This window comes from Jaculus jaculus, chromosome X (genome assembly GCF_020740685.1).
Source record: "Jaculus jaculus isolate mJacJac1 chromosome X, mJacJac1.mat.Y.cur, whole genome shotgun sequence".
In the NCBI taxonomy this organism is placed as follows: domain Eukaryota; kingdom Metazoa; phylum Chordata; class Mammalia; order Rodentia; family Dipodidae; genus Jaculus; species Jaculus jaculus.
In genome coordinates, this window is record NC_059125.1 from 103,263,484 (window position 1) to 103,288,160 (window position 24,677).

At 36.6% G+C, this 24,677-nt stretch overlaps 1 protein-coding gene across 6 annotated transcripts in view; it reads right to left on the bottom strand.

Annotated features, from left to right (window-relative positions):
• The window catches only part of Acsl4 (acyl-CoA synthetase long chain family member 4), an 85,224-nt gene that overhangs the window by 27,613 nt on the left and 32,934 nt on the right, over positions 1-24,677 (bottom strand). For 2 of the 6 annotated variants that reach the window (XM_045140304.1, XM_004659139.2), the window contains 7 exons: positions 14,132-14,660; positions 13,468-13,645; positions 11,796-11,905; positions 9,310-9,448; positions 6,728-6,878; positions 6,449-6,572; positions 3,116-3,187 (listed from right to left, as the gene is read on the bottom strand). In XM_045140304.1, coding sequence (XP_044996239.1) covers positions 3,116-3,187; positions 6,449-6,572; positions 6,728-6,878; positions 9,310-9,448; positions 11,796-11,905; positions 13,468-13,645; positions 14,132-14,482 — 1,125 coding nt within the window. In that variant the 5' untranslated portion in view covers positions 14,483-14,660. The remainder of the gene's footprint in view (positions 1-3,115; positions 3,188-6,448; positions 6,573-6,727; positions 6,879-9,309; positions 9,449-11,795; positions 11,906-13,467; positions 13,646-14,131; positions 14,661-24,677) is intronic. The other 4 variants (XM_045140306.1, XM_045140308.1, XM_045140305.1 and 1 more) reach the window with 2 other exon arrangements.

Here is a 24,677-nt window from a genome sequence, read left to right on the forward strand (position 1 = left end):
TGGAGGTTCCTAAAACAGCTAGAGATTGATCTACCATATGACCCAGCTATAGCACTCCTAGGCATATATCCAAAGGACTCATCTCATTTCCTTAGAAGTACGTGCTCAACCATGTTTATTGCTGCTCAATTTATAATAGCTGGGAAATGGAACCAGCCTAGATGTCCCTCAACAGATGAGTGGATAATGAAGATGTGGCACATTTATACAATGGAGTTCTACTCAGCAGTAAAGAAAAATGAAGTTATGAAATTTGCAGAAAAATGGATGGACCTGGAAAGTATTATACTAAGTGAGATAACCCAGGCCCAGAAAGCCAAGCGCCACATGTTCTCTCTCATATGTGGATCCTAGCTACAGATGACTGGGCTTCCGCATGAGAATGAAAATACTTAGTAGCAGAGGCCAGTAAGTTAAAAAGGAGACATAAAGGTTAGAGAAAGGAAGGGAGGAGGATACTTAATAGGTTGATATTGTATATATGTAATTACAATGATTGTAATGGGGAGGTAATATGATGGAGAATGGAATTTCAAATGGGAAAGTGTGGGGGTGGGGAGGGAGGGAATTATCATGGGATATATTTTATAATCATGGAAAATGTTAATAAAAATTTTTAAAAAAACATAAATCAATCTTTAACAGTCAATAGTTTCTATTTTTGCCAGTCATTATCATTGAAATTCAACAAGTTGAGTCCAAATTTTGATCCTACCACCTCTAAGCTTTAACATTGGGTAAGTTCCCTGTGGTAGTTTGAAAAGATGGCCCCCAGCACATTCAGTGTTTTATTACTTTGTAGTTTGCATGTGCACCACCTGGAGGTGGTGTCATTGGGTGTATCTTAAAGTGTGGTGGTGGGTTTCAGATTTCAATCTAAAGATATGTAAAGCGTGCCTAGCTGGAGTTCCTGAAGTGTGCTGTGCTATGTGGCTTTTGGCTTTTGGACTTGTGCTTTTCTCTCTCTGTGTTTGGACCTGTGAAGCAGACCAGCTTCTTCTGCTATTTATGGAACTTCCCCTGGATCTGCAAGCTTCAATAAATATCCCTTCCTCCATAACTGTGCATGGTCTGGAAGTTCATCTCAGCGAAACTGAAGCTGTCTGCTACATTTTCTTTTTTATGAAATGGAGATAAAAAGGTCCACCCAGCAAATAGACAACATAGCAAGAATTATTTCCTGCCGTTTAATGTCAGAGACCTTCTCATTTAAGTATGAAAACATGCTGAAGCCTACAGTTCCTCTAAATAGAAGGCCAAGGTCTCCACTTACCTCTTCCAGTTTTTTTTGGTTACTGGCTGATTTTGTAATCAGTAGCTGTTAGGACCATAGAATATCTTACATCATCAAAGCTTAGAAAAATTTAGATGGAACATTTTTCATCTATTCTGACTTTCCATGTACAAAAGTAATTTTGTGAGGAATGCTGGGTGATGACTAAATGTCTGATTGCTACAATAAAAGCAGCAGTGATATACTACTTCTCTATGACTTCCCAAGTGTAAAAGTACTAGAACATATTAGGTTATAAAAATTTGAAACACTGCATTAAATGCTTTAAGATTCATCCCTGAAATGCTATACAAATGTAATAATCTATGTGTGTGAGGCAATATCTCATGTAAGGATTTGACATATCTAGAGTTAAACTTACTTCCCTTAGGATCTCTTTCTTTTTTATTTTAAAATTTTATTAGCTTACAAAGAATTAAGTTTTGCCAGGCACAGTGTACACGTCTTTAATCTCAGCTCTTGGGAGGCACAGATAGGAGGATTACCATGAGTTCAAGGCCATCCTGAGATTACATAGTGAATTCCAGGTCAGCCTTGGCTACAGCAAGACCCCACCTCAAAACAAGCAAACAAACAAACAAAAAAAGAATTAAGTTTTCATTATGGCTTTTCAAAAATAATTTGTTTTTGTTCTTTCCCTCCACCATTCTCTCTCCTCCTCCTTCCCACCTTTGTGCCCTCTTCCTCTCTATTAGCCTCCTTTTTACTTTCCTGTCACATGTGTCCTTTTACCCATGCCCTCACCTGTTGTTCTCCTTTCATGATCTCCTATCTTGTTCATAGCCTATAACCCTCTAGGATCCCCTTATATGCATACATACAAACATTAAAAGTAAGGCTCTACATATGAGAGAGAATATGTGATTTTTGTATTTCTGATATCAGGTCATCTCTCTTTATGTAATACTTTCTAGATTCATCCATTTTCCCACAAATTTCATAATTTCCCTTTTCTTTACAAATGCCTCCATTGTGTGTGTGTGTGTGTGTGTGAGAGAGAGAGAGAGGGAGGGAGAGAGAGAGGGAGAGAGAGAGCCATTTTTATTATCCATTCTTCTATTAATAGATATCTACGTTGGCTCCATTCCCTTGCTATTGTAAAGAATACAGAAATAAATAGTTATACAAGCATCTCTATAGTAGGATACAGAGCCCAGGAGTGGTACAGCTAGGTCACATAGTAGTTCAATTTTGAGCTTTTTGAGAATCTTCCATACTGATTTTGATTGTGGCTGTACCAGGTTACACTCCTACCAGCAGTGAGTAAGGAGTCCTCTTTTCCCACATCCTCCTCAGCATTTAACTTTTGTTCTCTTTCAAATGGGAAGTTTTCCTTAGTCCAATTAAGAGCCAGAGAGAAGGTGAGATAAAAAGCTATCTCCATGTAACACAGAGAATAAAAAGAACTGCATCTCAGACTCAGCAATGTCACTAACCAGCTCTATAATCTTGGTTATGGCTTTCTAAGATGGCCTATATCTTCCTTATTTTTTTTTAAGTAAGAGATTAAACACTATGATCTTTATGGTATATTCGACTTTAAGTTTTATGAGCACATCTCACTCTAAGTACTTTGAATGAGCTCATCTTCACCACCTAATTTTTCCACATCATCAAATTTCAGAAGCCTGCCATGTCATCTTTGTTAATTTATCAGTGATTTTAAGGAACACATCTGCCATAATTTCAACAAAGAAAAAATATATTTTTAAATGTACACATACCTTTGAAAGGAGTACTTTCTAAAATGTAGAAGGGCAAGAAAGATAATGCATAATTGACCACCTTATGTTCATATTCACATTCATACTGTGTACTCACCGGAACAGCAGCCATAAGTGTGGGTTTCAGTACACTACAATCTCCCTTGCTTCCCTTCTTAATTTTGCTGGACTATATTAACAAAAAAATAAATATGATCAGGAAACCTTAGCAAAATAAAATGGTGTCATTCAAGTATTAATAATAAAGATAACATTTACAAATGGTATTTGATCTTTTGTTGTTATACATATTGTGAGTCTAAAGCATAGGTGTGTTCATATTTTGTCCTGTACATTGTGGCTTCTAAAACATCTCAGCCTTCCTGAGAAATTTCAATACAGGATAATAACAGAATGGGACATTTTAGTGAGTTGAAGATTCTTATAATAATACATCATCAAATAGAGCAAGATTACACCTTTAAAAACAAAGCTCTATCAAAGCAGTCAATAGTAAATCAAAATTACTTTTTTAAATTTCTTAATCAGTAGGCAAATAAATATTACAAAGTCATCACTATATGTGTCAAATAACATCATACAGAATCCAAAATTTAATAATATTCTGGTTGACAGTATAGGGAAGACAATTCTAGTGGTCACATGGTGATGTGTACATGTATACATAAGTGTATATACTTTTCTTCTTTCACATATAAATAACAATTGGGATTTCAAATGTCAGGTCAATGGGGAAATTGATAAAGCCTTCCACTAAAAAGGCAGATAAAATAAAAATTCCCTGTAAGGCAATTCATTAGTCTATAAATTTAGAGCATCATGGGTTAGCCAGGCTAATACAGGGAAAATGAGTATTAGTTCTTAATATGCAATGAAAGTCATAAGAAGCACCAACTTGGTCATGGAGAAGGTTCTGCTAAATAGAACTTGAATGTTTTTTCCCCTGCTTTTCTTTTCTTTTTTTAAAAAAATATATTTTATTTATTTATTTGAGAGAGAGAGGCAGAGAGAAAGACAGAGACAGAGCACACCAGGGCCACCAGCCACTGCAAATGAACTCCAAACACATGTGCCCCCTTGGCTTACATGGGTCCTGGAGAATAGAACCGGGATCCTTTGGCTTTGCAGGCAAATGCCTTAACTACTAAGCCATCTCTCCAGCTCCTCCCCTACTTTTCTTTAAAATGGAAAGATAACATATCTCCTTGTGTTTTACGTACTTGGTAGTGTGATTGTGTGTGGGTGTGTGTGTGTGTGTGTGGGTGTGTGTGTGTATGCAATATAGACATAAAATGGACTCTCAAGTCCTCTAAGTAGGAACTGCCATGTGCATGTTACTGAGCAGGTTTGATTAAAGAGAGCAGATCCAGAGTAGCAAGAGAAACAAAGAGCCCCAAATTGTGCTATTATTCTTAGTAAGACAGTTAAGTGACCTTTATTCAAAATGTGTGGAATAAAAAGTGTCTCAGACAATGGGTTTGCTTTTCAGGTTCTGGAATGTTTTCAACTAGGAATATTTTCAACTACCTAATGAGATATCCTGGAATAGGACCCAAGTCTAGATGTAAAATTCATTTATGTTTCCAATACACTGATTCACATAGCCTGAATTTTACACAATACTTCAGGGTTTTGACAATTACCTGCCACATGAGGTAATATGCAATTTTCCATTTGTGCCATTACTTTAGTGTTCAAGGAGTTTTGAATTTGGGAGCATTTTGAATTTCAGTTTTTTACTTAGGAATGCTCAATCTGTATTGTCAGTTCTTTGGCTTTATGATCATATTAACACTGGTATTACAACATCACTGTGATCTGCTATCTTCAAGTGTGGTGCCTCTATTCTCTGGTGTTTGTTCTGACTTCCAATTTGAGGATGATTCCTGAGCTTTTTGATTGTTAATAAGCTTTGGTCTTTATAATAAGGTTCACTTTACAAGTACATGTAGGGCTGTAGAGATGGCTTAGCAGTTAAGGCACTTGCCTGTGAAGTTTAAGGACCCAGGTTCAATTCCTCAGGACCCAGGTAAGCCAGATGTGCAATGTGGAACACAGGCCTGGAGTTCATTTACAGTGGCTAGAGGCCCTGGTGTACCCATTCTTTCTCTTTCTCTCAAATAAATAAAGAAAATATTTAAAAGTAGATATTACTAGGGCAGTATTTAAGGCACTTGTCTGCAAAGCCTAAGAACCCAGGTACAATTCCACAGTACCCATGTAAAGCCAGATACACAAAGCAGCACATGCATGTGGAGTCCATTTACAGCGGCTGGAGGCTCTGGCATGCCCATTCTCTCTGTCTGTCTTTCTTCAATCTCTCTCTCTCTCTGCTTGCAAATAAGTAAATATATATATATATTTAATTTTTCGTTAAAAAGTAGATCTGGGGCTGGAGAGATGGCTTAGCAGTTAAGCGCTTGCCTATGAAGCCTAAGGATCCCAGTTCGAGGCTTGATTCCCCAGGACCCACGTTAGCCAGATGCACAAGGGGGCACATGCATTTGGAGTTCGTTTCCAGTGGCTGGAGGCCCTGGCGCACCCATTCTTTCTCTCTCTATCTGCCGCTGCCGCCTCCTCCTTCTCCTCCTCCTTCTCCTTCTTCTTCTTCTTTCTTCGCCCTCTCTCTCTCTCTGTCACTCTCAAATAAATAAATGAATAAATGAAATAAAAAGTAGATCTGAACTAGTGCTTGTCCCAATAGACATCGAGAATTAAGTCAGACCAGCAATAGATTCCAATAACCCGGTCCCTCCATCCCCACAGTCTATTGTTCTCAGAAAGGCAGTGGAGAAAAAAAAAAAATCACAGCCAAAGTTTACGGAATTTTTTTTTTTCACATTTTTGTATCTTAGAACATAACAAAATGCCCATTATATTATATTATATCATCATGAGTTTTTCTCAAAACTTGTTTAACAAGCTATGCCCAAGTTTAATCTATGGTCTACTTTGACTTTATTAGACCAAGTTCTATTTATTAGTTTATTTGATAGGTTACTTTTCTTTTATTATGCTAGCATATTTTAAATGGAAACTTAGGGCTAAGTGACACACATAGACACAACAGCATACATTCCATATTGGATGTCATAGATCTAGAGAAAATTTAGAAGGAAATTGAGTTAAAATTCTATCTCTTCCAAAAGAGGAAGCTAGTGGCTCCAGGATAAAATATCAAAAAGTTTCAATGTGTCTACTGTAACTATCCAGTGGGAAAATAACCACAGAAAGATAAAATTAATTATTAATTTCAAAATAAGCAAAGCAAAGCTAGCAATCAGGTTATATATACATACTCACAAACATGTTGCTCATGAAAGTTCTATTTGATATAATAGAGAAAGCTTTAAGTTAACTAAAATACCTCACATTTAGTAATAAGATAAGCAATGTACCTTATAATCAAGAACAATGAAAAGGTAGTCACCTGGTCAGAGAGTGTAAGTGGAGAAGAATATCCAATCCTACAGCCATAGGTAAAGCAAGATATCTCTGCTGTCAATTCTAGCACATGAGCCAAAGGTAAGTAACCAATATATGTGTCCTTTGGTCTAAAACAAAGTAAGAGAAACATATAAAGCATTCTTGCAAAGACATTTTTTAAATTAGGCATATCAATGAATTTACTAGTTAAGTACCGAAGAGTTTATAAAGTGCTGAACATGACCTCTGTATGCCTGAGCATAAAGCTGTGATTCTCTCTTACCCTAGTCCAGGTATTCTTTCACACTGGCCTGTCATGCCAGCTATCAAATTGCTATGATGCATCATGACTCCCTTAGGCCGCCCAGTAGAACCGCTGGTGTACATGACAATGGCCATGTCTGAAGGTGTTGGTCTATTCGGAGGAATGCTTGCTAAATGAACAAATGAGAAAGTACCACATTTTCTTTAGTTAAAGAGTTAAATTACTTGACAGTAAGCTGATCTGATTTTATATAATGTTATAGAGTTTAACAAAAATAGTCTATTGATGATGATCAATTTGAAATGGTTCCCAAATTACTGTTAAATGAAATGAGAATTTCCAACTCAATTTGGCCCATTTTCCAGAGGTTTACCACCTCTTCATAGTGCTATGTACAAAGCAGTGTTTGGGAAAGATATCTAAGGCTTCAGAAAAATCAAGAGGATATCTTCTGTTTTCTCATCTCTAAAATGTGTTAGCTAATTTGGACTTCAGCTCTTATCCAGTGGTAGGTAGCACAATTACCTATATAGCTTGAACAAAACAGTATTTATGTCCACCTTTCTGAAAATTCAAATTTGGTATCTGGGATGGAACAAAGCTTTACATATGTGACTCTAATACAGACCTTTCATTGAAAACTACTTGGCTTGCTCACAAAGGTAACTCCAACTCTAACAACACTCTATGGTACTAGTTTTTAAATATCACACTGGAGCTTCCACTTTTAATACAGTATTATCATGCTAACCCAGTAACCTCATAGCCAAGAATACACAGATAGCAAAAATATATTATTATCAGTTTAATAAGATTAAAATTGAAAACATAGTTACAAAATGCCTTACATTATATTTATACATACCTGTTACAGTAAAGGGCAAATTACAATATGCCAGTGGGGTGACCAAAGTCAATGGCATATACTTCAATAGGCTAAATGAAAGTATTATTAAAGCAATCCACAGTCACTGTTAGAGACTAAGTAAATAGGCACCTCTGAGGATTAATCTTCTCTGAGAGTTAATTGAAGCAGCAGCAATGGATATGTTCCGTTGTTCTCGGTCAGGGCACACCAAGTAACCCTTCCCATCAGCATGTAAAAAGTATCACCTTTGTGATAAAAACTGACTGGCTAAATGCCACAAAATATATACACATTACTGTATTGTGATGTATCATGGCACATCATAACAATAATTCTTTACTCAAGCAGAACAGTATCACAAAAATATATAGATCCTGCATAGCCAAGAGATGCATGGGGTGAGTGAGGTATGTGGTTTGTCATGTTAGTGCTCAACCAAAATTACCAGGATTAATAGATATACTCTACTGTGACACAGTGACATCAGAATTGATAATATACCCTACTGATAAGAATTTTCAGTCAAGTATGCATCAATAGTGCAGGGTCATCCTAGTGAGAAACATTTCTCCATGGTTACTTGTGTTTCTGTATATATTATAAGCAGAGGCAATGATTTGTCCTGGACTCTCTTTTCTAAGGGCATTCTCTCTCTCTCTCTCCTTCTCTCTTAGCAGGCATGCTTACTGTTGAGAACAAGACATATAATAAAATATTTAGGTTCTGTAAGCTCAGAGTGCCTCTCCTATAACACAAATACTATCATAACAGTCTAATTATTGTTTTAAGTAACAAACTGTTCCTTTCTCTCTAACCTTGAAGTTTGCTATCTTCAAGAAATTTGGGAGGATCATATTTGCTTACAAGCAAGGTAAAACCTCAGCCTGATTCTGCTATTTATGACATATGACAGAAAGATACTGTAAACACATTTTTATTTTCTAATGATAAGACTCTCAAAGTCTAAGCAGAGCTTGAACCAACATTTTCTCCTGCTAAAATGAATCCTTTCCTCATCTATGTAAGTACGGTGACCTTCACATTTAACACAAGAAAAAATATGTAAATGGAGTATTAGATTCCACAACTCTCTATCTACCAAATGATATTTGTCTACAAGGTACATTTACTTGTTTCAAATGAAGTACTAAGAACCATTTCACTGGAAGAATAAATCCAAGCCTGAACTTTGGTACAGAGATTTTGTTTTGTTTTCTTTTCAAGGTAGAGTCTCGCTCTAGCCCAGGCTAGCCTGGAATTCACTACGTAGTCTCAGGCTGGCTTCAAACTCATGGCAATCCTCCTACCTCTGCCTCTCAAGTGCTGGGATTAAAGGTGTGCGCCACCACGTCTGGCTTGGTAGACAGATTTTTAACCTCTGAAATATCACTAAGATCTCTAGTATTACACAATAAAGCATATTACTAAAGAGAAGCTCTAAGGTCTTTTCCCTTTATGAGCCCAAATTGAAGTTCACTTTGGGATCTCTTAAGAAGTTTCACAGAAACTACCATATTGCTATTTATTATAACTCAACTACTAAACAAATCTTGAACAATTACCATCTTGAGAAAAGGAAAAGAAATATTAACTACACATTGTCTGGATAGATTTTAAATATTTTAAAACATTTTAAAGAATTTTAGTATTTTCATTCATGTTACTTTTCCTAACCTATTAAAATAGCAAACCTTGAATAGATGAGTAAACTCATTCTAACTGCCTTACTTACCATTTTCTGGCTTGGATCCCAACTCTTCTACAGACTGCATGCTATGAATCTCAAACCCTTCAGGGTACTCTCCTTTATTGATAGTCTTATTATCCACATAAATGATATGTTTAACACAATTGATATCTAACAAGGCAGTCTGTTGAATAAAAAGAAAACCCAGCTATTAAATTTGGCACCCCACAGAAAATTTATTTATTCAACATTTTCCATTCCTACCAGTTAAGATGTTAAGACAGGCAACAGAGAAACATGTAAAATTAGATATCAAAATTTCAAAAGACTCCATAGTGAATTCTAGGTCAGCCTGGGCTAGAGTGAAACCATACCCTGAAAAACCAAAAACAAAGGAAAAATAGAAAGATCTCAAATAAACAATCACTCCATCTCAAGAAACTAGAAAAGCAAAAACAAATCAAACTCAAAAGGAGCAGAAAGAAACAGCCTGGTGTGGTGATGCATGCCTTTAATCCCAGCACTCAGGAGGCAGATGTAGGAGGACTGCCGTGAGTTCGAGGCCACCCTGAGACTCCATAGTGAATTCCAGGTCAGCGTGGGCTAGAGTGAGACCCTACCTCGAAAAACCAAAATATATATATTCACAGCCCGGGCTTGCACACCTTTAATCCCAGCACTCCGAAGGCAAAGTAGGAGGATTGCCATGAGATTGAGGCCATCCTGAGACTACATAATGAATTCCAGGTCAGCCTGGGTTAGAGTGCAACCCTATCTCAAAAAAAAAAAAGATTATTCATGCTGGTCATGGTAGTGCACGCCTTTAACCCCAGCACTCCAGAGGCAGAGGTAGGAGGACTGCCATGAGTTCAAGACTACCAAGTGAATTCCAGGTCAGCCTGGGCTAAAGCAAGACCCTACACTGAAAAACAAAACAAAACAACATTATTCACCATGATCTAGTAGAATTCATCCCAGGAATATAAAGATGATTCAATATATACAAATCAACAAATATAATACAATATGCCAGCAGAATAAAAAGAAAAATAAATTTGATTATCTCAACAAATGAAGAAAGTACATTTGATAAAAACTTCACATCCACTCATGATTTAAAAAAAAAAAAACACTGAGCAAATAAATTAGACTGAGAATGAATGAATTTCAGCACAACAAAGAGCTAACATTATATGGAATGGGGGAAATATGAGAGCTTTTTTTAAATGTGGAATAATAGAAGTATGTTCTTTTCACCACTTTTATTTAACATAATTCTAGAAGTCCTGTTCAAAGCAATCAGGTAAGATAAAGAAAATAAAGGGCATCTAAATTGGAAAGAAGCCAAACTGTCATCAATCTACATAGACATAGACATTTCTCAAAACTGTTGCTCTCAAATGAATAAATAAAAATAAACAAAATAAAATTAAAAAAAGAAGATCTACAAATGATCAATAGGTATATGGAAAAAATGCTAAGTACCAGTAATCATCATAAAATGAAATCAAAACCACAATGAGATTCCACTCAAAAAAATACTAATATGCTAACCAGTTTGTGGAATAAAGGGAACCCTTGCAAAAAATGTGAATTAGTATATACCAATTACAGAAAATGGTAAAGAAGGTCCTCCAAAAATTAAAAGTAACACTACCATCTAACAATCCTATGATTGGATATGTATTCAAAAGAAATGGAATCTACATGCTGATGAAATCTGCACACCCATGTTCATTTCAGTACTATTCACAATAAACGACTGACAAATGAAAACAATTGAGGTGTCTATCAGGTGATGAATAGATAAAGAAAATGTGCTACAAATATACAATAGAATACTATTCACTCATGAAAAGGATAAGATCCTTTCATTTGCAACAATTTGAATGGAAATACATATCATTATGTCAAATGAAATAAGCTAAGCATAGAAAGATAAGTAATATATTACTTCATTTACATATAGAATCTAAGAAAAGTTGATCTGACAGAAGTAGAGAGTAGACTGGTACTTACCAGCAGCTGGGGAAGAGTAAAGGAAGGGAGTTGAGCAATGGGTACTAAGTTACAGTTGGATAGGAATCAGATCTGACATGCTACTTCACAGTAGGGTGACTGTAGATAATAATAATGTACTATGTACTTAAAAAATTAAAAGAAAGGCCGGGCATGGTGGCGCACGCCTTTAATCCTAGCACTTGGGAGGCAGAGGTAGGAGGATCGCCGTGAGTTCAAGGCCACCCTGAGACTACAGAGTTAATTCCAGGTCAGCCTGGACCAGAGTGAGACCCTACCTCGAAAAACAAAAACAAAAACAAAACAAAAAAAAAAAATTAAAAGAAGTTATATTGAATGCTTTCACCATAAAGAAATGAGACATGTTCAAGGAAACACAGATGTTTAAGCTGATATAAGCATTATACAATGTGTGCGTATGTGCATGCATAACACAATATATAATATACACAAGTTTTATGTTTTTATATATTTGTTAAAATCAAATATATACATAAAATGTTCATATTTACCTTCAGTTTGCTTTCTAGAAGTTCAACACTAGTAATCAGATAGGAAGCCTCAGATTCATTTAATCCATGAACTACTGCTTCTTTGCCAAGTGTTGCATACAAAGTAACAACTACATAGAATACACATATTGAGTAATTAATACTTTTTAGCAAGATGTTATTTAAGCCATTTCTTACATATAGGTATATGAAAGACACAAGAACATTTTTTCAATTTAATTTTACATTATAGTCTCCCTGGTAGCCCAAAGATAACCTTTTAAATTCCCAAAAGTCAAAAATGCCATAACATTCAAAACTCAGTTGACAAAAATGCTCAAGATCAACAGGTCCTAAGTCAAGTCTGAGGCAACGCAGAACGTACTTTCACTGTCCCAAAGAATGGATAAGTAGTCATCCACAAATAATGTCTCTCTTAATCAGATAAATGACTTCCATACCTTACCTGATGGGGCCTAGCAGATGTATTCCTGCGGAGCTGCCAAGAAGTGATAACACAAACTGAACCCACAATTAGATAAAACTGAGTCGTATCTGCCAAACTTAGAACACACATGGCAAGCCAGCTTCTGGCTGGTACACAGCCACCTCTCAGTGTTAACTGTTTAAGTTGGGTGATGGGGACCTAAGGGATCATTTTCAAATGGTTTATTTTTGGGTGTTTGAAATGTAAATTAATTCCTACACAAATTCTGCAGTGCTATCAACAGCCAAGTGTTTAGAATATGACATTACTCTGAACTAAAAAAAAATAAATTATTTCTTGTATAACAGCAAAAACAAATGCTTACCAATTAGAAATATACCCAGCTTTCCTTTCCCTCCATCATCTCTAGAACCAGTTCAAGCTAGCACATGCTGATTTCATTTTCAAAACTGGAATTAGTCAAACAACAAGACTCAAAGTGGAAAACAGAACCAAAATGATTTTTTGTTGTTGTTTTAATCATTTCAGCATATGATCTCCAAAACTATAGCCTCCAAACCGCAAATATTTCAAATCTAATTTGTTTCAACTTAAAAAAATAAAAATAAATTTAAATTAAAAAAAAATTCTGGGCTGGACAGATGGCTTAGTGGTTAAGGTGTTTGCCGGCAAAGCCAAAGGACCTCGGTTCAATTCCCCAGGACCCACATAAGCCAGATGCACAAGGTGACACATACATCTGGAGTTCGTTTGCAGTTCCTTGAAGCCCTGTCATGCCCATTCTCTCTCTCACACACAAATAAATAAAGTAAAATTCTGAGCCAGGTATGGTGGTGCTCACCTTTAATGCCAGCACTCAGGAGGCAGAAGCAGGAGAATCACCATGAATTCAAGGCCTCCCAGAGACTACATAGTGAGTTCCAGGTCAGCCTGGGCTAGAGTGAGACCCTACCTCAAAAAAAAAAAGAGAAGTTGCTATCTACAATAGGAGTTATTAGCTGCCTGTTTGTTGTCCTAATTCATATAGAAAATGACAAAAGACCATATTTGTTGCAAAGATTTTATGCAAGTGTCTGATTCTTGTTAATTTTTGCAGTGGAGAGGATTAGCCTATGACCTCACATATGCTAGGCAAGTATTTTACCTTTGAGATATATTCTCAGTTCTGCTTTGAAAATAGGAGCATCTTATAACAAGTTTCACATGTAAACAAATCTCCCCTATGACAAAGCACAAGGCACTTACGAGGAAAGTTGTACTTAAAACAGGTCTGTGCTGAAATCATCCATTCGGCCCTGGTCTCACAGAAGATGGCGATGGTGCTCTTTGGTTTCAGCCCCAATGCAGTGAGTCCACTACCGAAGTTACTCACTCTGCGGTTCACTTCAAGATAATTCATCCATTTATAATTTCCAAGAATTAACTGTTAAAGGAGAGACGTTCTTTGGTAGTAAGATATTCAAATGACCAATTAAAACACTGTTCAAAATATAGAACTCTTAAGTCCCCATGTAAATACACAGAAGCTATAAGAACCTCTGGAAGGGCTGGAGAGATGGCTTAGCGGTTAAGCGCTTGCCTGTGACGCCTAAGGACCCCGGTTTGAGGCTCGGTTCCCCAGGTCCCACGTTAGCCAGATGCACAAGGGGGCGCACGCGTCTGGAGTTCGTTTGCAGAGGCTGGAAGCCCTGGCGCGCCCATTCTCTCTCTCTCCCTCTATCTATCTTTCTCTCTGTGTCTGTCGCTCTCAAATAAATAAATAAAAAATTAAAAAAAAAATAAAAAATAAAATAAAAAAAAGAACCTCTGGAAATTCATTACCCAGCACTCTAGAGTGCCAGCATGAGCAGTGACACAATACATTGTACCTTTGTCATTCAAACAAATACAAAGCATATGCATGTTTTACCTTCTTAAAAACCTTTCCGTTTGGCTGCATTTCATTTTCTTCACTCAGGATTTCCCTGGTCCCAAGGCTGTCCTTCTTCCCAAACTTGGCCACAGCATGGTCGAATAATTTGTCCAGTGTGTCTGCTCCAGGGATGTCTATGACAGCTAGTGAGTCGAAGTGCGTGATAGAGCGATATGGACTTCCGGGTTTGTCTGAAGTGGGCTTAGCTTTTATTCTCTTTGCCATAGCGTTTTTCTTCTTGGCATTGGTAAGAAAATACCATGGAATAAATATAAGGGCACTGTATATTGTTATTAACAAGTGGACAGGTAGCAAAATAATGGTAAGCACATTTAGCTTAAGTTTCATACTGGAAAGGCTTCTAAAATGGCGCTTATGTCTTGTTATTCTTTGGCTTCGGAAAGCCTTATTTTGCTGAAGAAGGCAATAATGGAAGCAGCAGTAAGAGGAGCAGTATAGCCAAGGCAGTTCACTTTTAGTGATACAGATAAATGTTAGTAATCTTTGGAAGCCGACAAAAGTACACCTGTAGGTGAAGATAATGAATCAGGCAGAGAATAGGAAAAAAAAAAAATAAAAGAGTATTAACAAGTTGATAGCACAATTGATTTAAATACTCAGATCTTTATTAGTTTATATAATTGATTTGATACAGAAAGCTGAAATAACTGGTATGAAATACTGGGATTTTCAAGTTTAATCATCATTGGCATAAATGTTTTTAGTGGGTCAGCTTCTGAATTTATTTTTTCTGGGTTTCTAGGTATATGGCTACTCCATAAGTCGTTCTTTAAGTCAGGTGAGCAATAGTCATTTCATGTTTATATAAGACCATGAACATAATATTTAAGCTTATATAAACTCTGAGAGTGTAGAGTATGACAATCATGAGGTCTATCTTAAATATATAAATATGAAACAGCCAACTTTAGCCAGAATTTTGCATCTATAGGTGAGGATAGAGGGCTATGAGCTTTGGATTACTTCTCAAAGAACAACCCAGAAATATTTTTTTAGCAATATACATTTATGAGATAATACAGGTCAATATCTTCTATTCCCCAAATAGGAGTAATACAGTTATAAAATAATTTTCTAAGTTATCATGTTGTGCTCAAAACTGTACCAGTTTTCTGAGGAGTGTAACACCTGGTCAGTCTATGACATCTGAGGCAATTTGAATCTAAGATACAGCTAGTATTTTTCAATTTGGAAGGGATGGGAGTAAGGAGAACACCTAAAACATTTTTTTTATTATTATTTGAGAGAGAAAGAGAGACAGAGACAGAAACAGGCAGGTAGAGAAAGAGAGAGAGAGAGAATGGGCATGCCAGGGTCTCTAGCCACTGCAAATAAACTCCAGATGTGTGTGCCCCCTTGTGCATCTGATTTACATGGGTCTTGGGGAGTAGAACCTGGGTCCTTTGGCTTTGCAGGCAAGTGCCTAACCACTAAGCCATCTCTCCAGCTCCTAAAACATTTTTAATTAAAAACTCATACTGACTGCCCATACATAGAGTTACTCTAGCTATTGCAGAGATTCGGGGTGCTTAGGTTCCACTCTACTCTACTTCTATGGTGACATAAAGTAGCACACTGAGGTACTCCATTACTGAGTGCAGTGGCATGTGGTACAAAAAGATGTGTGAGAAGTTAAGAAGAGATGCAAAATGTCCAAGAGTACATAGGAAGGACTTGATCATTGCATTTAAGCTGGTCCTTATGTCAGACACCTTGAGATGGGGAAGAATGGAAGGCAATCTGGGCTGGAAAGAAACTAGCATAGCCAGGACATGGAGTACATATAGGAATATAGACTCTGACAGATATGACAAAGTCATTTTGATTGGATTAGGCAGGAAAATGGGGGTCACAGAAGGTCAGAAATACTATTATAGAATCCACCACTTAGACTCATGGTCATCACAATCAGTCCCTGGCATGTACTCTTGCTTCTCCTGCCACTCATGCTGTTGAACCACTCAGCTGAGCCACAACCTAGATCCATCCAACTCTCCCTTGAGTCTGTACACAACCAAATTCACAGAAGCCTATGATTGTGCTCAATGTCCCATTTGGGCTTTCCATGGAGCACAGAAAACAGACTGAATTAGTCTAGTCACTGTCCCACCCTTCCAAATTTCTGGCGTTATCTCTCTTTCTCTGTCTTTAGAACCCCTCCCACTGTTCCTCATCCACTCTTATTCTTAGATACTGACCATGCTTACTATCTTGCAAAGAAAACAAAATAATTCACAGACAACCTCCACAGCATTCTGTAATTATACGTAGCCACCTAGGCACATATGTGGCCATATGCTCTTTTCTCTTCTTTGACTACATGGACAGTTAATGTTTCACCGGGGCACTGTGCCCATGTCCACATGTGACATGGTAGTGCTGCTCTCCCCATTCATTCTTCATTTCTGCTCTACTGAATCATTCCCATCAGCATCCCAACAAGCCACTATTGCTTTCAGTTCAAAATGGAAACACAGTCCTTCTCTTGTATTGAAATCCTGGCTACAGTTCAATTCCTCTCTTTATGAATCCTTAAAAGAGTTGTCTATGCACTCTGTCTCTCAGTTATCGCTTCTCATTTTCTTTGAAACCCAATATACTTAAGCTATTGTCCTCTACCACTGAACTAAATTGGTCTGACCCATGTCACCAATAACTAACATGTCATTACATCCAAAGGTCAATTGAAGCCCAGTCCTCATCTTCCCTCACCCAGTGGCAGCCTTTAATCCAGTTGACTCCTTTTCTGTTAAAAAACTTCTCTTGGGGGCTAGAGAGATGGCTTAGCAGTTAAGCGCTTGCCTGTGAAGCCTAAGGACCCCAGTTCGAGGCTCAGTTCCCCAGGTCCCACGTTAGTCAGATGCACAAGGGGGCGCATGCGTCTGGAGTTCATTTGCAGAGGCTGGAAGCCCTGGCGCACCCATTCTCTCTGTCTCCCTCTATCTGTCTTTCTCTCTGTGTCTGTCACTCTCAAATAAATAATAAATTTAAAAAATAAGTCAAAAAAAAGTTGCAAAAATTTAAAAAAAAACCTTCTCTTGGGTTTTGGAAGAACAAATTATTCCAAGTTTTCTTCCTATTACTCTGGTCTTTTCAGTCTTCTTTACTGTCTTCCTCGTCCCCCTGACCTCTAGAGACTATAGTGCTAAGTACTTCAGTTGCCTCTATACAGTCAGGTCTGTTGTGATGTCATTCATCTCACAGACTGCATCATCACATGTGATGATAATTCCCAAATAAGCCTAAAAGTCTCCCTTAAACTTTAACTTGTATAAATGACATTTATAAGTCAGTTAAGTTCCTCAAATTGAGCTTGTTCAAAACTGAGTCGCTGACTCTGCTCACTCCACAAGTGTATTCACTCAGTCTTGCCTGCTTCTGTAGATTTCAGTGGCTTTGACCAAAATCTTGGGTATACCATTTTACTCTTCCCTCTTTCTCACACATTCCACATGCAATTTATCACTAAAATCTAATGACTCCACTACAAAACAGAAATGTAATTCAACCTCTTCTTATCACCTCTACTAGTACCACCCTGGTTCAAGCTACTATAATCTCCCATAAGGATAAATACAGTAGTTGATTTTATCTCTCTATTTCCACCTTCTACCTCAATAGGAAATTTTAAACTCAGCAGTGAGAACACTTCTCTTAAAGTGTATGCTAGATCCTATCATTCCTCTGTCCAAAATCCTTCAATAATCCCCCAAATGATTCACTTAGAGCAAAAACTAAAGTTCTTATTATGACCTCTAAGGCCGTGCCTCAAGTTTCAGACCTCACCATATACTATGCTTGCCCCTGGCACACTGTGTTGCAGCACCACTTGTTCCACACTGGTCCTGGTATATATCAAGCCCGCTCATCACATCCAACCTTTGTACTTGCTAATCTCATCTACTAGTACTAGTCTCCTAAGATACCTGTGTAGTTCTTTGCTGCCTCCTTGTTGACATCTTTTCTAGGAGGCCTTCTCTCAATCCCTTCTTTTTTAACTTTATTTATTTATTTATTTATTTATTTATTTGAAAGAGAGGTAGACAGAGTGAGAATGGGTACTTTAGGGACTCTAGCCATTGCAAACAAACTCTAGATGCATGTGTGCCACCTTGTGCATCTGGCTTACAGGGGTACTGGGGAACTGAACCTGGATGCTTCGTAGGCAAGAGTCTTAATGGCTAAGCCATCTCTCCAGCCCTTTAACCCCTCTTTTAAAGCTGCATCTCCCCCACTTCTTTTCTTGCTTTATGTTTCTCCTTAGCACTTTTCACTACTATATATCTGGTTATCTTTTTTTTTTTTTTTTTTTTTGGTTTTCATGTTTATGCTCCATTACAACACAAATTCCATCAGCAACCAAAACAGTGTTCACTGTTCAGTGAATATATTGAACAATAATGTTCATGGAACTATTCTGAAGCTAACAAGCCAATGCATAGGCAACTGAACATAAATGTACTTATTCTTAGTCATACTTAAAAAACAAAAAACATGCTAGCATTCTAGGAAACACCATGCTCATAAAATCCTTAATAAATAAAATAAATTTTAACAAGTTATTGGTTGTTTGATAGAAAGTAAGAAAATGGAAACCTCTCTTGCAGAAGGTAAAAATGCGTACTACAAAAGCAGGAAGGATAATATACAATTTGTACTATGTGCTTTGACAATGATGCCTTTTATGCTGTCCTTCCTTTCCTGTCTGAAATGTGATACAACTACTCCCCATTAGAAGGGTAGAATCTTCTGTTTGGCCCTCCTTGGTATAAAGTAATGGATTTGAACACTAAGAAAGGGTGAGGCATCATCTTTATTCATGAGGATAGTTAATTGTTCCTAATGAATTTACCATGCCAGACAGAGTCATCTTTATAAATGCTTAGTTAGCAGTCCTTATATTATATATTATTATACCATATATTATATACTATATATATTATAGTATATATTATATTATTTAATTTGTTAGAAAATCCCTTTGAGGTAGTGCTCTCATTTTACAGATGTAAGAGACATAGACAAGATTAAATGATTTTCCAAAGTTAGCAAAACCAAATAAAGATTTGAATCTAGGTCTGACTTTCAAGATTATCCTTTTAGACAGGCGTGGTAGTGCATGCCTTTAATTCCAGCACTTGGGAGACAGAGGTAGGAGGATCACTGTGCGTTCGAGGCCACCCTGAGACTAAGTAACAGTGAGTTGCAGGTCAGCCTGGGCTAGTGTGAAACCCTACCATGAAAACCTAGAAACAAGAAAAAGAAAAATGATTATGCTTTTATTTCCATTGCCTGGGTAAATGGAGTAATTTAAATAGACAAGAGTGTAGCCTGCTGGAAGAGAAAAATCACTGGGAATGGTAACTAGCAGGAGACCCTAAAAACTATACAACTGGCCAGCCAAACAAGATAAACCCATTAGTCCAATAGTGGCATGTCGATCCTGGGCATTGGGGTGGTGAGGTTAACCAAATGATCTCTAATTTGATTTAAGGACCACTCCATGGAAGAAAATTTATGCCTGATACTAAAAACATATTAAAAAAAATAAAAGCCTAAGGCTGGAGGATCACAAACCTAGGAGTTCATTTGTAGTGGCTGGAGGACCTGGAGCACCCATTCTTTCCCTCCCTCTCTCTCTGCCTCTTTCTCTTTCTCTCACTCAAATAAATAAAAATAAAGTTAAAAAAAGAGAAAAACGTCAATACAGAAGAGGAATTAGGAAAAAGTGGGGGTTCTGTGGAGGGAATAGGGGACAGGGACAAAGAAGGGTAGTGGGAGGGGATTATGTAAATTTTAATTATTTTTTTTGTTTATTTTTAAAAAGAGTGACAAATTTTATGAAGGAAAAAATACTGGCAACAGTTTTGAGCACTGATCTGTCCAATATCCTAAGGTATTTTATTTTATAGGGCCAAAAGGTAAAAAGAAAATGTCTTTACTGTCCCAAAGATCCTGGAAGACTTAGTTAAGAGTCAGATATGTTTTTATTTTTATTCATTTTTATTCTGAAGTCATATTTAATAGGTATTTCATTCCAGTTAATTCAAACACCCTGAGATAGGTTAAACACAAAAGCATTAGCGAAACATTAAGATGTAGTGCCCAAAGTAAACAAACACTACATACTGATTAAAGTCCAAATTTAAAAGAAGAAATCATCTCCACCAGAAGCATATGGCACAACACCAGTTTAAGAATGAAAAAGAAAAACTAATAAATTGAAGATACATGATACATGCCAAGATTTTTTTCAAGTTTTAGGAAATGAATGAAACCAAGCCCTGAACAATACATTTGCCACCATAGTAACAAACTACAACATTTGTCTTTGACACAAAGATCTAATGAAAATGTCAATAAAAGACATTTTCAGATCAAAAACTGACTCTCTCTCTCTCTCTCTCTCTCTCTCTCTCTCTCTCTCTATATATATATATATATATATATATACACACACACACACACACACACACACACACACACACACACACACACACATTATTTTAAGAAACCACATTTTCAAGTCACACATCATTTAAGAGTCACCTAAATACCAAATAGAAATAATTTGACCAGAGAAAACAATTAGCTGTATCCACCTAACATTAAATCTAAAAACAATTATAAAAGTTCCAAAAAGTTTAGACAGATAAAAATACCTGTTATAAATGCATCTGGAGTTTGTTTGCAATGGCTGGAGGCACTGACATGCCCAGTCTTTCCCTCCCTCCCTCTCTCAAATAAATAAATAAAATATTTTAAAAAGATATTTCTAAATAGATGTTACATCAAGTTTTTTTAAATGAACAGGTGGAGTGCTTCTATAAAAATCTGATTTTCTTTTACACACTATTAAAAACTTCCAAATGACTTTAGAACAAACAAAAGAAAAGATTCTATTTTAGAAAAAGAATTAAGTGCATTTGGTAACTTCAGTGAGACTTCACAGAGATATAATACAATATAATTCACTTCACACATTAATATTACAACTTATAAAATGTTAATATTTTAAGGCAATAGAGGCATTAAGAGTAGCTAGAAAGACCTCTTGCTATCAGATAGTATGAAAGGTTGAATCATCCCATGACATATATGTATGCATGTAAGTGTGTGTGTGTGTGTGTGTGTGTATCAGACTCTCCTTGTCAGTGTCACCAGTCTCAAATTTACACTGAAAACAATGACCATTTAAACCAATATGAAATAACTTGTATAATAAAACTTTAAACTTAAATTTTTAAAACTCAAAAAAGTATTTAAAAAAAAGCTTGGACAAATACATTATATATTCATATACGTGCATGTATATAGATAGATACAGATATACAGAGATACAGATATGTATGTCATATACTAACACACTATACCCGTAACTAGTTCTTTTGACAAAAAGTGTCTTATGACTAAGACTGATTTTCAGGTGCATCTCTCAGAAGATTAACCAAACCTGTTTACTTCATCACCTGGAGAAAGAGTAACTCCTGAAATCGCCATCCTGCCAGTCTCTTCCCAGCTTTTCCCAGCAAAGAAAGCACCTCAGCAGCCATGTCGAAGATCCTATTTCATGCTCTAGTGTGAACTCTCTCCCTCTCATAATGCTTTAAGATGTCTCCAGCATGCATCAGATATTTTTACTAGGTCACAGGTTAGTATAACTGGGATCCTATCTTGGTATGTTGAAATAGGAGAAACTGTTGTTGCCTACACACTTCACATAGACATCACTGTAATTGTATGTTTACTCCCCATTGTAAGTGAAAGAGATACAACTGATTGTTAAATATACAGATTTCTTCAGTGGGGAATTGACTGTATACAGTTTCATCCATAACTTTAAGGAATGTTAAAGAGAAGTTATGTTAGGAAGTAGCACCTTCTGGCAAAGTATAATGTTACAACCTAACTTTATTAAACATCATGAAAAGTGGAGAAAATCAAGTTCTGGGAGTTGGGTATTTGAAGAGAATTAGAAATGATTCAAGACTGTAGAAGGGATGTAGAGAGCATAAAGGCAATGACAATGGTTTTCATGGCTACTAAGGGGTACTAGCTATAGGTCCCTGTCCTCAAAACCTTGCTGCTAAAAGAAAGGGCCCATTGGGGGGGAGAGATGGCTTAGTAGTTAAGGTCGTAATAGTTAAGTAGTTAAGTGTGTGAAGCCAAAGGACTCAGGTTTGATTCCCCAGGATCCATGTAAGCCAGATGCGTAAGGGGCACATGCATCTGGAATTTGTTTGCAGTGGCTAAAGGCCCTGGTGTACCCATTCTTTCTCTGTCTGCCTCTCTTCTATCTCTATCTCTCCCTCTCCCTCTCTCTCTCCTTGCAAATAAAAAAATGGCCCATTGAGCAAATGTATATACTTGCATTTTGTCTATAAAGTATTGAATTTACTGGGTGTGTTTTCTCTATTGGAATTCATTTATGATTTAAACATAAGTTAACTAAAAAATAACTTAATTATAGAAATGAACTTTAAAGTAAATTTATAATAAATATATATTTTGTCGAGTAAGGAATATACACAATCTATCTGTAGGCTACACATCTATTTCCTATCATCTTACATATTTATTACTATAAAGTAATACAACTGAGCTATCAATCATGAATGTAGGTTTCTAAAACGTATCTGCAACTAGTGCTACTTCCCATAGGACTGACTTCAGTGTGACAGGGAGAATTTTACAACTAGGCCTTTTTTATAAACACATGACCTGCCCTCCCCATTTGTTAGAGGACGTGGCCATTTAATAGGTTGGTTCTTGGCCAACAGTGTTTCCCTGTATTTTATACTGCTAAAAAATTTTTTAAACTAGGTCTATAACCACATCTTATAAAATGGCCAACTAAGTCACTATATATCTGCTCCCTAACCACCCTAATGTATGACTGTATCATGTTTAAAAAAATCCTCGCTCTGTTCTTCAGTATTAAATATATCATGTAAATGAGACTACTAAAAACAACTCAAACACTATAAATGTGTTGATTGAAATCTCATGGCCAGTCATTGCTCACATATTAGTCCTAATAAAGAAGGGCACCTATCCCAAATACTGCAGATAATTCAAAGTTTCTGACATGTCATTAGGGGTGTGTCTGAAATTTCAAAAATCAACAAATTTTTAATTGAAAAAGGAATCCAAACAAAGTTCAAACACAAGGTTCCATGGAAAAGTACTCTTAAAGTTAACATCTCCATGTTAGTGATTGGACTATATGCTATTCTTTCTTTTGCCATTGCTGTGCTTTTCTGGCCCATATCTCACTAAGGTGAGTGAGGCAAAGGCAATAGGAAACTATTGTCTATTTTGAAATCTATTTTGAGACTCTTGTGGCAAAGATATGACAATTGGTGGAGAACATCCAAAGTGCCATAGTCTGTACATGCATAAACATAGCTGATGATGTGTTCTGCCAAGCTTTGACAATTCTGCTATTCACCTTCAGAGCTTATTCCTGCCCATGTCAAGACTTGGATTGGCCAAGAGTAACTGTTATAGGCCAATTGCTATAAATACTGTATCTGTGCATGTAGGTCTGGATTCATGAGAGAGAAAGAAATTCTCAGAAGACCAGAAATACTGGAGAAGCAGCTGAAAGCTGCTGATCCACCACAGATAAAACAAATAACCTCTCCATTTTTGCTTCCTCATCTCTAAAATGAGAAAGTTGAATTTAGATGTTAATATATCAAAGACCAGTTAAATTTATGTTTTTAAGATGGTGACAGGTTATGACACAGAGCTACTAATAATCTGTTGCTGGGGGGATTTTTTAAATCCCTACCATTTACTACCACCATCATTTTATCAAATAAAAATGTTTAATTCTCCAAACTTCAAATTAGCAACATATACCTTATAAGAAGCAATAATTCTTTATTTTAAAAATGTTAATTTAAAACAATTACTTTCTGCCCTTCTTTTCTATAGTCTACTATGAACTAGTAAATCTCCATGATGTAGAAATGGTCTAAAAATCATCAACATCTGGGAAGCACTGGACTAGTAATTTTCAAGATCTGAGGTTCAAGCACCCCGATTTATTTTTTTATTTTTTTTCACCCCGATTTAAAGTTGAATTTCTTTTCCTTCCTACATTAGTCCAGATGAACATTCATCTGAAGGGCAGTGCTGAGACTTAAAATTAAGCTTAAATCACCTTGAGAACAATAAGTAGAATAAACTTCATTTAAAAAATTTAATTAATTAATTTATTTTCAAGAGAGAGATAAAGAGAGGAAGATAGAAAATGGATGGGCACACCAGGGTATCTATCCACTGCAAATGAATGAACCTGAGATGCATATGCCACCGTGTACATCTAGCATTATGTAGGTGCTGGGGAATCAAACTAGGGTCCTTAGGCTTTGTAGATAAGCACCGTAAGAACTGAACCATCTCTCCAGCTCTAAACATCAATTTTTGAAGTAAGTAGAATCTGATACTGAGTTAGTTTCATGAATAATAATGCATCATCCTATGTGTGCTCTCAAGCCCATGTTCCAGATGA